Source organism: Fundulus heteroclitus, chromosome 11 (assembly GCF_011125445.2).
Source record: "Fundulus heteroclitus isolate FHET01 chromosome 11, MU-UCD_Fhet_4.1, whole genome shotgun sequence".
NCBI classification, from domain to species: Eukaryota; Metazoa; Chordata; class Actinopteri; order Cyprinodontiformes; family Fundulidae; genus Fundulus; species Fundulus heteroclitus.
In genome coordinates, this window is record NC_046371.1 from 30,217,150 (window position 1) to 30,233,773 (window position 16,624).

At 42.0% G+C, this 16,624-nt stretch overlaps 1 protein-coding gene across 1 annotated transcript; it reads right to left on the reverse strand.

The window, feature by feature from the left end:
• Nucleotides 1-515: 515 nt before the first annotated feature.
• Nucleotides 516-13,769, reverse strand: pcolcea (procollagen C-endopeptidase enhancer a). Its single transcript, XM_012871269.3, has 9 exons — nt 13,606-13,769; nt 5,533-5,641; nt 5,200-5,458; nt 4,339-4,463; nt 3,374-3,510; nt 3,003-3,295; nt 2,843-2,920; nt 973-1,143; nt 516-867 (listed from the first exon to the last, which is right to left on the reverse strand). The coding sequence occupies exons 1-9, from the start codon at nt 13,692-13,694 to the stop codon at nt 737-739; spliced, it is 1,392 nt and encodes a 463-aa protein (XP_012726723.2). The 5' UTR covers nt 13,695-13,769; the 3' UTR covers nt 516-736.
• Between the last annotated feature and the right edge of the window lie 2,855 nt (nt 13,770-16,624).

A 16,624-nucleotide genomic window follows, 5' to 3' on the forward strand; every position in this document is an offset into this window, starting at 1 on the left:
CTTGTTATGGTACATATTCACAAAATCACTTTGTTTACTAACAAACAGAGCAAAGTTTAAAACCCAAACATAAATATAATAAGCCAACAGGGTGCGATGATTCAATTCGAAAACCTTAATATGCAACCAGAATGAACCACTAGTATAGACGTTTGGGGAGTCATATTACGTGACTATGCCCTTTAATAGTGATGTTCAGGAAAGTCTGTTATTTGTGCCAGATGCCTTGTGGGATTAGGTCTCCACAGAGCATGTTTTCCCCCACAGCTTTTAAAAGGGTATAACATAAGAACTATTTTTAGAGCAATACTGATTATTTCCCTGTCATAAAATATTCATATTTTAAATATAAATGTATAATATAGATTTATAAATATAAATATATATTTAATCTTACTGAAATAGTTCATTTAATAAGTACAAGAACAACAAATCATGAGCATTACCCTTGATGTCCACAAGGTGGAAACAAAATATTTACCTTAGCAGAGAAATAATGGTTTAATGCTAAGACCTTTTAAAAGTGATATAAAACCTTTATTTTTTAGATATGTACATACATTACAAATACAAAGTTTAGTGTGTGTTTCACAATATAACATTTAAAGTCATATATAAAATAAAGTCAAACTGTTTTGTTATATTGTGTCCTTATATGTCTATGATTCACTTTGCAGTGTCTTCATTTTAGTGAGATTGTAGATTTAATTTTCAGGCCAGGGCAGCAGTTTTGGATTTAACACGCTTGGCTGTTGAGCTTCTCCAAAAGTTTGTGGTGCACGGCTTTGTACGGAGAAGTGAATGCACTAGGTACCAAAGTGCCACGTCCATCTTCATCCACCTGACCCATGAGGATGTACTTGACACCTAACAGAACAGGTGAGATAAACGATTCTGGCATAAATATTTATTTGTTATTGCATACAGAGATCCTGAAGACTTTTCGTTTTGATGAATTCAACCAACTCTTACCTCGCCGAATCATGGGACACCTTCTGTCCTGTGACACCAGCTTCACTGCCATGGTCTCTCCAACCTGTGTAATGGTCAGGCGTCCTGATTTGTAGGCCTTGATGAGGGAGATGTTAATGGAAAGACTGCCTCGGGGGCCTGGGGCCATGGAGGTTACCTTTCCAGTTATCACTGAAAAATGAAGGAGTGTCCCATTAAAACACATCATCCTCGTTAGAACATACACTGCCCTCCACACGTATTGGCACCCTTGGCAAGATAGTAAAAAAAAAAAAAATACTTCGAAGGAACATTACCTCACGCTGAAAATTTTTAAAAAGTCAACCTTTAGTTTGAGCACACTTATTCAGTCGTGGGGGGGGGGAACCTTTCAAGTTTCACGATGTTTGTCGCCCCGATGCAAAAGATTTTTACGAATACTGTTTTGCCAATAGGACCACACCTTCACATGATTGGTGGACTCAGAAAGGGGGATATATGCCCGTTCCTCTTGCTACAATTTCTCTATAATACAGAATCCTGGGTCTCTTCCAAGGGACTTCTCCAATTAGCTCACTGCACCTGCGTTCTGTAAGAATTACATCCGTGGACTGATACATTCATTGAAAAAAGTGTTTTTTTATTTGATTAACCATTTTTATGTTTATTTGACCAAATTTAGTAGAGGCACATCACAAGCCCTCCATCATACTTAACAGTAACTATGAAAAACTTTCCCACAAAGTTCCTCTTCGGTTGTATTTGTTCCTGACAGCTCTTGCGTGACGTTGCCCCGGGCAACCCTCCCCTTCTGCCTCTGAGAATCGCACTTGAGATTTATTGAATTTAACTTTTTTTGTTTTTAGGAGAACAATATTTCTTTGTCGGTTTACAAGTCATAACATTCTGAAGTACCTGTGATCAGTGAGGAGTAATTCACATAAGTCTGACCTGTTTATAAATTGTAGTTTTCATGCTTTACTAAATGTAGGTTTGCCTTTATATCAACAAGCAGAAAATGTTTTTTTTTTATTCTTTTTATCAACACGATTAGGATTTATTGAATCTCTGTGTATTCAAGAATCTCCTTTTAGTGACACTGTTCTAACTGCTAATAAACTAATCTAGTCCAGTGTTTGACATTTACGGTGAAACTATAACTTTGACCTTATTAGGAAACTTAAATAAGATATGGACATCAGCATCATCAAGCATCAGTAGTGTACGCCCATGTTTACTTATAATATTAACACTGTGGAAAACACTAGTTGGTGCCTACCCTACTTTTCACTTACTGGGCATGGTAAAAAGCAATACCAAACTACTTCGGATGAAACTGACCTTTTTACACAATTATGTCAAACCCCGAACACAGAGGGGTCTTGGGGAAGAGCCATACTTCCTATACCAGAAACCGCTACTGCTTGCTGAAGAGCTCAGGCTTGTTCTCATCGGAACAAATCACACAGTTGCCGTTGAAGTCTCTGTAGCATTTAGCTGAGTCTAAACATTTATGTTTGTGATGGTAGGAGAGGAAAGGCTTCCTCTAAACAACCAGGTGGCCTTTAGGAAGAGCCCAATTGTTCGTTAGGGAGACCTGGTGACTCTAAGATGCCAATTGGCGCAGTTTTGCGCTGGTGAGCGTCTAAGGCTTTATATGTTAGAAATACACCCGAAAGAATCAGAAAGTAATGGACAACCAATTAAAATTTCCCAGAAAGGCTCATATATCTAAAAAAAAAAAGTAAGGAATAAATAATGATGAATGCATTTGTTTTCAAGGAATGTATACGTGTTTGTTGTTCAAAACTTTTTAAAACGTCTTTACAAATAGTGCTAATAACCTAAAAGGGTACTGTCTGTGATCATGTGACACCAGCAGAAAACGTACCAAATTCACTCGAGCAGAAACTGGCCCTGACGTTTCTGTTGCCTTTATTGCCTCTGGCACATGCTGGATTTGGAGGAGCTAGAAATTCAAAGAAAACGTGAAGAGTGAATTAGATCTAGTATTGGGAACTTGAGAACCGTGTGCACACATTTTCACTCACCGGGCCTCTTGCGATTTGGGCCTGTGACGCCTCCTGTTGTTGGTCTGGCTGGAGGAGGTGGCACATATTTGGGGGTGGTGGTGGTTGGGACGGTCGGTCGCGCAGTGACAACGGGCCGTTTAGGTTCAGCAGGTTTAACTGCGCGTTCTGAGGAGGCATTGGGTCCTGAGGCGTCAGTTGAGGGTTGAGAACCGCGGGGGATACTGATATAGTGACCAAAAAACCCGTCGGATGTCACACTGAGGTCAGACACGAACTGGACCAGCAGCTCGTTGCCACTGGTGATAATAGGCCTGGACAGGGGATGGAGCAAAGATTAGGAATACAGTTTTGTAACGTTAAAGTCCAGACATTAAAGTATGGTGTCTTACTGAGGGTTCTGATCACCACAGTATTTTCCAATCAGGCGCGAGTTATCTCTCTCTCCACCGTTAAAGAAGGCGACATAGTCAAACCGGCAGTAGGTGTCAGGCTCCAGAACAAATTTGTCAAACTTCACCTGGATCACCTGGCAACCAGAAACAAACAGAAACATCAGAGCAATGTGGCTCAACCGCTTGTTAATTGAAAGATGTTGGTTTCCCTAACACCATAAGATGTGAGTGTGTTTGTGAGTATGAATGTGGTTCTAGCATAAAGTACTCTGCTCTTTCGGTACGGCAAGAAAAGCGCAATATATATTCAGAACTGACCTAGATCCATAGGGGGGCACCATTAGAGCTTGGATTATCACAGATATACGCTGCTGTCAGTCTTCTACATAACACGGGTCTGGGATTGAAGTTAAATCTGTCTTCCAGCTGCAATTCTGAATATTTCTGAGATTTGCTAATTGTTGTATGCAGTGACCATTAGGAAAGACCAAATGAAGGCAAGGAAAGTTTTTTGTATTGCACATTTCAGTGACAAGACAATTCAAAGTGTTGTACATGAATATAAATTAAATGAATGGGACTAGCAACACCAGTTGAGAAAGTAATTTTCACCACATGTCTGCATTTAAACCATAAAACAACATTTTCTCAAGCCAATGTTTTACCATGTAAAAATTGTGTTTCCCCAATTTTATGATGTGGAAACCATCAGAAAAGAAACAAAGATGCTATTTATGCACCTGGTATGGCCATATTGGACTTTAAAGTAGCAGTTGGGAGGAAATCAGCAAATTTCCCAAGTTGATCACTTCTTCTTAACTGTTACCATCACGTGTAGCCTATACTTATATACTCCCACGTTCAATTCTGCTCAGGTTCACATACAACTCTGAGATTTTAAGAGATTAGTCATGTGAAGACAGAAGCAATAACTGCCCACTGTGAATGAATGAGCCACTCACCCTGTCAGGTTCCACAGTGATGAGCCAGGAGCAGCTGGTTCCTGGTGGGTACTTCCTGTCAGGCCAGTTGGGCGTCTTGATCTCTCCCTGGGATTTTGTCATCTTCCCCCCGCAAAACTGCTCATCTGAAACAATTCACAAGACGCTGAGGGTGACATGTGCTCAGTGATAATGTAACTGTTAGATTAGATGTTGATTGTGTATCATGTGATATATAAAATTATAATTATTAAAACAATTCTTAGATGGCCTGTTGGTCGCTGGCCCTTTTTTCAGATCAGACTGGTATTGTTTAAATGCAACTGTTCTGGAGGAATTTGAGCACTCTCTTCCATAAAGCCTTACTTCAGGTGTGTAAAATTTGCGCTCAATTGTTTTTGCATCAAGATCACCCTTCCACCATCATGGCCGACCATTTGTAAAAAGGTGTTTGTCCTGGCAAGTTTCACAAGTCTTTCATTATCCTCAGAAGCTACACTGCCTTTGGGCGTACACTGCAAAAACAGATCTAAAAATAAGCAAAATGTTCTTAAATATAGTGTTTTTGTCCTTGATTTGACAAAAATTAAGGACAAACTTGTATTAATAAATTACACTTAATAACCACCAATTCCCCTGTTTGTTTGTTGTTTTATTTCATCTGTTTGTATTTTATCTCCATACGAGCTCTCCAAATGTTTTTCTCATTCAGGGTGTAACTATTTCATATTGATAATAATTTGAAAAAATACTTTGTTTTTAATGATTGTGTTTTTATCCTGACTTTCCTTTTCTCTAATAACTCCATTGATAAAAAAAAGATTTGTTTGTGTAAAAAAAAAATAAAAAAATCCTCAACCCTCCCAACATTTAACCACATACCATTTGCATAAGGTTTTGTTCCACTGAAATAGGCCAAAAACCCTCTGGTCTGGGTCTCTCCGTCAGCCACCATCTCCAGCATCATGGTGTTTGTGGTTGATATCTGAGCTCCAGGCCGGAAAGTTCCACAGAAGCGACCCAGTTTTTGCACCAAGTTTGAATGGCCATTGTAAATATCAAGATAGTCATAGCGACACTGTGAGTCAGCCTCCAGGTCAAAGATGCGGAAGGAAAGCGTGACCACTTTTCCCTCGGGAACCTGGAAAACAGACAGATCATTTGTGAATAAGAGGAGTTAGTCTGGAATGAGCAAGTGTGCGGAAAGTCACTCACAGTGATCCGCCAGGTGCATTTGGTGTTGGGTTTGTAGTTGCTGGGGAATCCCTCGCTGCCAACAAAACCTGAATCTGCAATCAGATCTCCTCCGCAGTGGAACACAGGCCTGCGACGAAAAAGTCAGCGGGACAGTGAAGCGGGCAGAATGGGAGGTCTTTATACATATTAAAGCTAAAGTAACCATCAGTTTGCTTTGGAGAAAGACTGTGTTTTTACTTTGCTTCTAATTTCTTCCCATTAAAATCTGCATTTCAAATACAAGGAAAAAACACATCCAAGTTCAAGACAGGGGAAGATTATGTAAAAAGTCATGTTAAAATTTCTTTACTCACACTCCCACATCTGGTTTGTTTTTAATAATTTTCAAAAGGAATTCAGTTCATTTTATAATCGAGGAGTTGCTGACACTGTACTTTGTGAAGATTGGAGATAAAGGGAGTTTTCTGTCATTGGTGCAAAATAAAGAGGCATTCCTTTGGGATAAAATAAAATGGAAGATGTCAAACTCAAGCCCTCAACACAGACAGTATATGTTTACACACATATTTAGAATAGTTTCATAGGACATGCAAAAACAAATCATTTTAAGAGTCCGGTGAAGAATGTGTTGCATGAATGAATAATTTTTCCTCAGCATAACTTTATTTTCCTACTGAAAACACAGCGTGTTTGTTAGGAATGTGAAGCAGTGAGACAAGAAACAGTTAAGGATTTCATGTTAACTGCATGTAATTACTTCCTTCTATATAACGTGCCTTTAAAGTATTCATATATTTAGAACTTTTACACATTTTATCACATCTATCAATATCCGTTCCTCCGTCCGTCTTCTTCCGCTTATCCGGGGTCGGGTCGTGGGGGCAGCAGCTTCAGTAGGGAGGCCCAGACGTCCCTCTCTCCGGCCACTTGGGCCAGCTCCTCCGGAGGAATCCCAAGGCGTTCCCAGGCCAGCCAAGAGACACAGTCCCTCCAGCGTGTCCTGGGTCTTCCCCTGGGCCTCCTCCCGGTGGGACGTGCCCGGAACACCTCACCAGGGAGGCGTCCAGGAGGCATCCTGACCAGATGCCCGAGCCACCTCAACTGGCTCTTCTCGACATGGAGGAGCAGCGGCTCTACTCTGAGTCCTCCCTGGATAACTGAGCTCCTCACCCTATCTCTAAGGGAGAGCCCAGACACACCACGGAGAAAACTCATTTCAGCCGCTTGTATCCGGGATCTCGTTCTTTCGGTCACGACCCAGAGCTCGTGACCATAGATGAGGGTAGGAACGTAGATCGACGAGTAAATCGAGAGCTTCGCCTTTTGGCTCAGCTCTCTCTTCACCACAACGGATTGGTACAGCGCCCGCTTCACAGCAGACGCTGCACCAATCTGCCTGTCGATCTCCCGCTCCATCGTCCCCTCATTCGTGAACAAGACCCCAAGATACTTGAACTCCTCCACTAGGGGCAGCACATCCTCCTCAACCCGGAGAAGGCACTGTACCCTTTTCCGGTTCAAGACCATAGTCTCGGATTTGGAGGCACTGATTTTCATCCTGGCCCCTTCGCACTCGGCTGCGAACCGCTCCAGTGAGAGCTGTAGATCACGCCCTGATGAAGCCAATAGGACCACGTCATCCGCAAATAGCAGAGACGCAATCCTAAATCCACTAAAACGGATCCCCTCAACACCTTGGCTGCGCCTCGAAATTCTGTCCATAAAAGTTATGAACAGAATTGGGGACAAAGGGAAACCTTGGCGGAGTCCAACTCTCACTGGAAACGAGTCCAACTTACTGCCGGCAATGCGGACCAGACTCTGACACCGGTCGTACAGAGACCTGACAGCCCTTATTAAAGGGTCCGGTACTCCATACTCCCGGAGTACCCCCCACAGGATCCCTCGGGGGACACGGTCGAATGCCTTCTCCAGATCCACAAAGCACATGTAGACTGGTTGGGCAAACTCCCATGCCCCCTCCAGAATCCTGCTGAGGGTATAGAGCTGGTCCAGTGTTCACCGGATGTGATATCTATCAATATAACATCTATTAATTCTAAGATGTTATATAGGTCAACACAATGTAGCAAAAACAATTGGGAAGTGGAAGGGACATGATACACAGTTTTGAAGACTTAATTAAGAATCCAAATCTGAAAAGTGTAACCTGCCAAAGTATTTCTGCCCCTTTTATTCTGGCAACCCCTGTATAAAATGTAGTGCAACTAATTACTCTCAGAGTTACCTAAATGTTAAAGAGTCTGTCTGTGTATAATGTGATCTTTGTATTAATCCAAGGGGCCTCCAAGATTTGCTGGAGAACATTAGAGAACAAATACCATCATGTAGACCAAGGAACACAGCAGACAGGTCAGGGTAGTTGTGAAGAAGTTTAAAGATGGGTCTAAGGTCTTAGAGAGAATGCAAATAGGTACAACCTGGCTGTCCAGTGAGAAGAGCCTTACAGCCAAGTTATGCCTCTGTTGCAGTCAGCCTGGTCATTTTAAACTCTGTCATGCCACAAGGCCCAAAAGACAATGCCCACCAGAAGTTCAGGGAGTCCTGGTGGGCGCAGTTCATGAAAGCAAAATCCCTCGATTACTGTTGAACACCACTATAGTCATCAATGGTATTGGTGACTATGAGCATTTGGTGAGCAAAATCTCATCAGTTCACAATTAGTCTCTAAATTAAACATTCCCATATCACACTTACTTCTGCTATAAAAATCACTGTGCTTGATGACTCACGTCAATCTATCATCCGTAACCTGAACCCATTCATCTCAGCATTTCTGGCAACCACCACAAACAAACCACATTTTTTTGTTTTTCTCACTTATGTGTCTGACATTGTCCTAGGATACCATCGCTCTCATATTAACTGAAGGAATTTCCATATTGAGTCATCGAGCCCTTTCTGCATGCCTTCGTTGATGAGTCAGATCCTGGGGGAGGACCACCCGGCAGTGGCTATATTCCCTCATACATCAGATCCCATATCGTTCAGTGGGCACATTATTTCAATTTCCTAGATCATCGCAGTACAATCTGCTCTAATGCCTCATCCATCGATGCGTCTGGTGGCCATCCCTCATCAGACATCATGGAATTTGTTGCTGCCTGTCCCATCTGCGAACCTTCATCCGATCTCTTATAACCTCTAGCCACTCCCAACCGACCTGGGTTTTCATCACCGGTCTTCCTCCATCCAAGAGTTCATCCTCACCACTGTCGACTAAATGACATACCATCTGAAATAGTTTCAAACCAATGGCCAACGTGAGCGGATGAACCAGGAACTCAAGAACACCTCTCTGTCTCTGTGAGGACTGCCCAGCTTGCTAGAGTCAATACCTCATCTGGGTAGAGTACACTCACAACAGTTACATCTCCGCTGCCACCAGATGAACTCCATTTGAAGCCTCCTTGTGGTACCAGCATGCCCTCCTGCTGTAGACCTTTCCAGATACCATCTTGCCCTTGGTCAAGAGTCACCCCAAGGCCTGCAAAAAGATTGGGACCAGACTAAGGCGGCTCTGGATAGAACCGCCACCCAGAACAAGAAACCTGTAAGAGGCTACAAAAGACTTCAGACAGGGGCAGAGGTTCACCTTTCAGTTGGATAACAACTCTGAACATTGAGCCAGAGCTTCAATGAAGGGCTTAGATCAAAGTAAATTAATTTCATATAATGGACTAGTCAATGTGAAGACCCACATCTAACTGAGAATCATCGAACATCAGACATCGATATTTGCAGACTGTTCATCCAGTTTGAACTAACTTTTCACCCAAGGGTATAAAGTACTTTGTCATGGTCTGTCACATAAAAACCCAATATAATACATTTCTATTATTTGCTGTAATGTGACAAAATAGAGGGAAATAATTTAATTAGACAGTAACACTTTTTTAAAGCACTGTAGACAGGTACATTTACCCGTCCGTTTTCTTCCGCTTATCCGGGGTCGGGTCGCGGGGGTAGCAGCTTCAGTAGGGAGGCTCAGACGTCCCTCTTTCCAGCCACTTGGGCCAGCTCCTCAGGAGGAATCCCAAGGCGTTCCCAGGCCAGCCGGGAGACATAGTCCCTCCAGCGTGTCCTGGGTCTCCCCCTGGGCCTCCTCCCGGTGGGACGTGCCCGGAACACCTCACCAGGGAGACGTCCAGGAGGCATCCTGACCAGATGCCCGAGCCACCTCAACTGGCTCCTCTCGACATGGAGGAGCAGCGGCTCTACTCTGAGTCCTCCCCGGATGACTGAGCTCCTCACCCTATCTCTAAGGGAGAGCCCAGACACACTACAGAGAAAACTCATTTCAGCCGCTTATATCCGGGATCTCGTTCTTTCGGTCACGACCCAAAGCTCGTGACCATAGATGAGGGTAGGAGCGTAGATCGACCGGTAAATCGAGAGCTTCGCCTTTTGTCTCAGCACTCTCTTCACCACAACGGACCAGTACTGTGTAAATGTACCTCGGATCACTGTACCGGTCCGAGGTACATTTACACAACATAAAAAACGTACGTTACGTGAAGTATCATAACAGCAGAGCTGTGATTCTTTACACCATAGTGTCATAAACTTTGTCGCCTTCAAATACACTGTCTTGTGAAAGAGACCGTATGCTTTTTTTTTCTTATTTGTTTTTGTCTTCATGTTCTATGGTTAGATTGTGTGTGTTCTATGTTCATGCGAATGAGCAATGTGTAAAGATAATTGGTAAAAAAAAAAAAAACGAACACCCCACACATTGTGAATCTGATTAATCAACATACGCTGCTTCTGGACCTTGTCTGATTGGCAAAAAGTACTGCCTGCCACACTAGTGTTCTGTCTGCACTCCACTTGTGATTTTACTGATTCTGATTTTCATATACTATCTGTGTGTTAGGCATTTAGTTTAAACCTCCAGAGGCGAATGGAGGGTTGTGGCCTTCTTTCTCTGATGTGCTTTCTGTTAAAAAGCGAAGAAAATGTAAGAGAATTTGCTGTCTGCTGTTTGTTGGCATATTGAATTTTTCTTTTAAATATGGGATCACTTCAGGATGTTTGGTCAGTTGCTTTACTTAGTTACAAACATAAAGTGACACATATTGAAAAAAATATATCTAACAGTTGAAAAGTCTAACTATGTAAGGCGTTGCTTGAAGGACTGAAACAACATTAATGACACTTCTTTTTGTCAGATAAAGTAGAAATAAAAAAAGGATTCACCCCACTGATCCAAGTCATGTTTGAGAAAGAGGATGCATTTATTGCTTAAAAAAGCCAAGAGGATGTGGAACAAAGAAATAATTGTGAGTTTTTTTATTATTATTTTTTGGGTAGTTATTGATATTGTGTTTTTTGGTGATTTTTTATTAAAAAAAAAACGTGAAATGTTGTCAAAAATCATGACTATGGAATTACATGTGTCTTAAGCATGCTTTACCAAACCAGAAAGCGGTAACTGTGCCTCGATGGATTGACTAGTCCTCTTGCAATTGGAAGGTTGTGGGTTCAATTCCAACTTCCCCTTGTAACATGTCAATGTGCCCATGGGCAAGGCACTTAATCCTCAAGTTGCCTTCCGTGCTGCGTATCGGTGTATACATGTGTGCGCGTTAGTGAGTGCGATTGGGTGAATGTGGCTCTAGTGTACAACGCATTGAGTGGTCAGTATGACTGGAAAAGCGCTATATATATATAAGTGCAGTCTATTTAAAGTTCAGCTACTAAATATAATTGTTTTATTTACTCTCTTTTTTTCATTATTTTTTTAACAATTAAATTAGACAACTTACTGATCATCCTCCAGTAGCTGCGGTAACTTATCTCTTGCCTCAGGTTGTGGAGAGCTTTATTTCAAATGTCAATTGGACACAGGTAATAGAGCAAAAGGGAATGACATAGAGCAAATTCTAAACAAGTCTGGACTTGAATTTTGGCTCACTGCACCAGCTCCTTCAGCCTCCATGGGGGTTTCACGCAGCATTCCAGTAAAAAATCGTGCACAGATATTAGTTAAATTATGCAGTTTCTGTATGACATGTTAGGAAATATATGTGAAAAATAGGTGGAAAAACTAACTTGGAATCTTTTCTTCATATTTTTTCACAATTTTATTGGGTAATAAATAATTTATTAGACCCTTTGTTAGGGAAGATGTGAATAAAGACCTCAACTTGTTATGAACCATAAAAAGGGGTCTCTGGAGCAGTAAAGGTCAATGGGTCTGCTAAGTCCAGATGTATCCTGTTTTGATGGGATGTAGTGATGCCCCTGTTCTACTCAGGGCTGACTCTACATTTCTGGTAGAGCAGTGTGATGATCTGAGGTCGCCTCCATGAGTCTAATCACCGTTCAGGCAGTCAAAACAAGAGCCGGGGGTTTCTGGGCTCACACTGTGGCTCGTTGATCCTTTAGACATCACTTGCAAACAGGATTTATTTTACAGTTTTAATGACATTACCACCACAGATTTATATGTGTTGTTTTAGGATATTTATGGAATTTACGAAAAACAGTAGTGCATGATTGTGAAGTAGAGGGAAAAGAACATGTGGTTTACAAAGTCTTTACAGAGAAGATGTGTCTACTATCTTTGCACATCTACAGACTGATTTGCAAAATACTTTGAGCTCATTCAGACTGGCTGGACAACATCTATAAACATTAGTTTTTAAAGTCTTGATACAGATCAACGAGCTTTAGGTTTGGAATTTTACTGGAACATTTCAGTTCATGAAACTTCTCTGATGTAAGCCATGGTGGCTTTGACTGTATGTTTAGGGTTGTTCTCCTAATGGAAGTTGAGCCCTGCACAACAGTTTCAAGTCTCTCGAAGCATCCTACAGGTTTTCTTCCAGGACAGTCCTGTATATTGACTCATTCATCTTCCCATCAGTTCTGACCAGCTTCATTGTTTCTGCTGAAAACAAAGCATCCTAAAGCATGATACACTCACCCCTATCTTTGATATGATGTTTTATATCCTAACCCTTGTTTTAGCTAAGCTTCTCCACAATTATCTCTGACCTATCTGCGGTGTGCCTCGGTCATCATGATACGGTTTGTTGGCGAGAGTCTTTGGGCTAGGATGGGAATGATCCGATGTACTGGTCCAATTCTCCCAACATGTGTACAGAATCTTTGTTAATTGTATTTGTTATTGTGACTCCTGCTGAAAATAAATCAGTTCAGAATGACGCCATGGAAAATGTGTTGAAATCGAAGCGCTTGAGTGAGGGTGTTGTAATCAAAGCTAGAGCGAAATTCAAACATGTGCACACACACAAAATGTATGTATATATATATATATATATATATATATATATATATATATATATATATATATATATATATATATATATATATGTATATGTGTGTGTGTGTGTGTGATTTTGTCTTGTTTTTCCCACCAGCACGGATGCTCTGGATGCTGGCATTAGCAAGGATACCCTGAATGGCAGCCACCAACATTTGGAAAGCAACAGAATGTAAAATGTGCATATACAGCAATAGCTGAGGTCTAGTATAAAACTGACAAGCTAATTTTCCAGCAGACTGACAAGTCAAGACATCTAGGGATGATGTGATTAATTAGCTGCATTCCAGGCTCTGAGTGAGCTCACTCGAGGTCAGATCTCAGTCTCTGGAATGGAAATGTTTCCTTGTTCCAACTGTCGCCAGCTGGGATCAGGTCCAAGCCAAGAGAATTGCTGTATCTCTGTAACGATGAAGCCGTTGCATAGCTGGAGGTTTTTGCACAGTTCTCACTCACACTTTGGACCCCCAGTGAAGTTCAGTGGCTGCTGCATGAGTCCATATTTTCCAGCATAAGCGCCAAGTTTCTCTGATTTACCCCTCTGACAAAGCCATAAGCAGTAACATCTGTGGCAGCTGTGCCAATCCGAACCAAGTTTACCCTCCAGCCTGACTCAAAGTCCATCAATGAAACGCAAAGAAACAAAAATAACAATAATTAAAATCAGTGTTTGCAGTCCAAACCCAAATGACAATCTCAAATGTACATATAATCTTACAAATAAGAACACATGGGTGAAATCCCTTTCAGTGCCTTTATAACCAGATCCTACAGCTTACCTGCTGTAATTGGTCTCCTGAGCCTTTATCCATCCCAAACTCAAAGAAAGGAGCAAAAGGTGCCCCCAGATGCAGTCCACACGCATCATGATACAAATCTTGCACAGAAAGCAGAGCAGAATGTTGCAGCAGAGGGAGAGGGGAACAGGACACAGGAGGTGAGGAAAGAGGGGAGGAGGGAGAAGAAGGCTGTTCAGTTGGGGGAGGCGGAGAGAATGAATGAGTGAGTGGAGAGGAATCAGCAGAGGTTGGGGGGGGGGGGGTTGTGGAATTCAAAAATGGATAAAGTCATGAACAAAGATCCTGAAGGGAACCTAATAGCAGGCAGAAAGAGCCATGAGGGGGAATGACGTTAGCAGCTAAAGGAGGGTAGATCTTAACAGAAGCCAGATGTTTCTCTTAGGAAAAAAAATGGGTTTACTTTATGGTGTGGACATCTAAGAAGGATGAATCCTTTACTGCAGATAATGATTGGCTGCACTAATTCTTAAAAGCTTTTAACGTACTGGAAAGTTCATTTAGAAAGGTGAAATAACTCCGTCTGTAGTAGCCTGTCAGTAGAAGAGAGGCAGAGGTGGAGATGGAGCCGGAGGCTGTGTGTGGGATCTTAACAAGTAGGGTAATAAATCTTTGCATTCCACAGGAGACCAGAGGTGAGACCTTTTATCAACGAAACATGGAGCTATTTAGACATAAAATCAAAACTGTGGCCGTCTTGGTAAAACAAAACTCCCACAAAGTCCCATGAAAAGGGTAAAAACGAAGAGTCATTTGCCTTTAACTGTTACTTCCTGAAGCTCCGTGGGGTCCTTCGGCTCCACAACGTCAAGAGTGCCCCGCAATCCAGCAAGACAAAAATAACACCCCACAGAGGGGTGGGATAATCTTCGTCTTTTAACTTCTGGGAATGGGGAAAACCTCTGGCCTACATTACAGAGGCCTGTGGAAGGGCCATTTGTTCAGGGATAGTTAAAAAAAAGTCACTTTTAATCACTCAGCTAACTGGACGGAATGAATTCCGAGTACAAAGCAGCTTCAACCATAAATAAAACAAAAAACAACCTCAAATTTCTGACAAATGGAAAGACTTGAATACTTTAGCGCTTTTGGGGAACTCTGGGGGGTGGAGAAATGAGAACCCCCCCGGTCCATCGATGTTTGCATAAACCCAAAGTCTTGATGGAGATCAGCAGGAGTAGGAATGCAGGAGTGTGTTCTGCTGGTGGGGGGGCGGGGGAGTGAGTGTCCACACAACTGCTCAGTCACTGGTGTGTGGGAGCAGCGATCGGAGCCAAGACCGTAGGTTTCCCGCAATAACTTCTAATGAACCCTCCGAGCTGGACCCCGCATTCCTTGCAGAGAGTCCAAAAGGAATAGATGTGGGAGTTCAGGCCAGTGGGGAAGCAGAGGAGTGTGGTGAAGGCAGAGGAGAGGGAGGAAGGGGGGGGGGGAGGGGCTGGTTATCAGCCAAATGGAAAACAAGCCTGAAGCAATCTGACAGAAGGACAGATTAACAAGGAGAGAAGCTGGTTTTGACTGAACCCCCCAGGAGTGAGGTCATGTTCATGTCTCTGCAACTGTTTATACTCTCCACATATTCATGCCAGTTCATCGTCCCAGCCTTTCATAACCCATCTTTATGAAGAAAAAGGGGAAAAAAGGGGAAAAAAGGTTCTGGTTGAGTGAGAGATTGTCCAACACAGAATGCCAGTTGTTCTGAGAAAGCATCTGAATCAGATCCAACCTAGTCATTTTCCTGTAGTAGTTGGCACGTCTGCTTCCTGCAGTTGTGGTTTGTCTTAAACCTACTCTCTACAGTTAGAGCCTTATTATCCAATTAGTTTTTTTTATTTATTTTTTTTTTCCTTCTTTTGTTTCGTTTGTTGTTTTTTGGCAGAACAGGAAAAGTCTCACCAATAAGCGAATGCAGAAGCACAGAAGTTACGTCTGGAAAAGAAACACTGTTTTTCCAAAATGTTGTTGTAATTTGTGTTTTGGATCATCGTCCTGTTGTGTCCAACCATTTAACTATCTGATCCAATTTAGGGTTCTCGAGACCTTCAAACCCGACGGAAATGTGCAGCCCTCCTCACAGATAAGGCAAATGTGTTCTAGAAAAAGGTTTAATGGCCAAAGAGGAAAGGAATTTAATGGCCACAATGATGATTTTTTTTCTTTTTTTTTTTTCTTTTTTTTGAAAGCGTCAAGGTAAACTGAATTCAACTTATCAACTGTTAAAATTGGTAGTGGTGGTAGCATCATGCTGTGGGTCTGTTTCATTATGAAGTTATGAGGGTATACCTCTATATTCACTCTATATTCAACTTGCCTAAACATCAACATGGTTGAAACTTTGGCACAAAGTAGAGATGATGTTAAAAAATAAATTTTTACTGGTTTTGGAACACATAATGTCAGCGAATATAAACCACCACCGCCCTCTTGAAAATTGTTGAACTATGCTTAAAGCTGGGTCCAGGGCCGGATTATCCATAAAGGCCAGTGGGCCAGTGCCCAGGGGCACCAACCTTGGGGGTGTGTGTGTGTGTGGGGGGGGGGGCACCACATGACACATGCTTTAAAAATATATTTTTCATAAATTGTTATATTATTTACTTGAAATTTTTGAAAGACCATGCATTATTCGTTTTGTGAACACTGATGTCACAATAATAATAGATAAATAAATAAAGATTTTTTTTATTTCAACATTTTTTTATTTCACCACATTGTCTTAATACGGGCCTGGCTGGGTCCACTACAGGGAAATGTAGAACCTATATAATAAATATGGTTTATGCAACTTATTAAGGGGCACTTATCAACATAGATAGAGGGTGAAAGTTTATATGGCTAATACTAAAGTCTTCTGTGTCCCTTTTGTACTGTCCGTCACAGCAGCAGGTTGACATTTCAAGGATGTGTCCAGATGGAATCCGGCTCTGTCCGCTTCGTGCCAGCGGATTCACGGCGCACGTCATGCTCAGTTGTTAGGGTGACACCTGGTGGTGAAGATTGA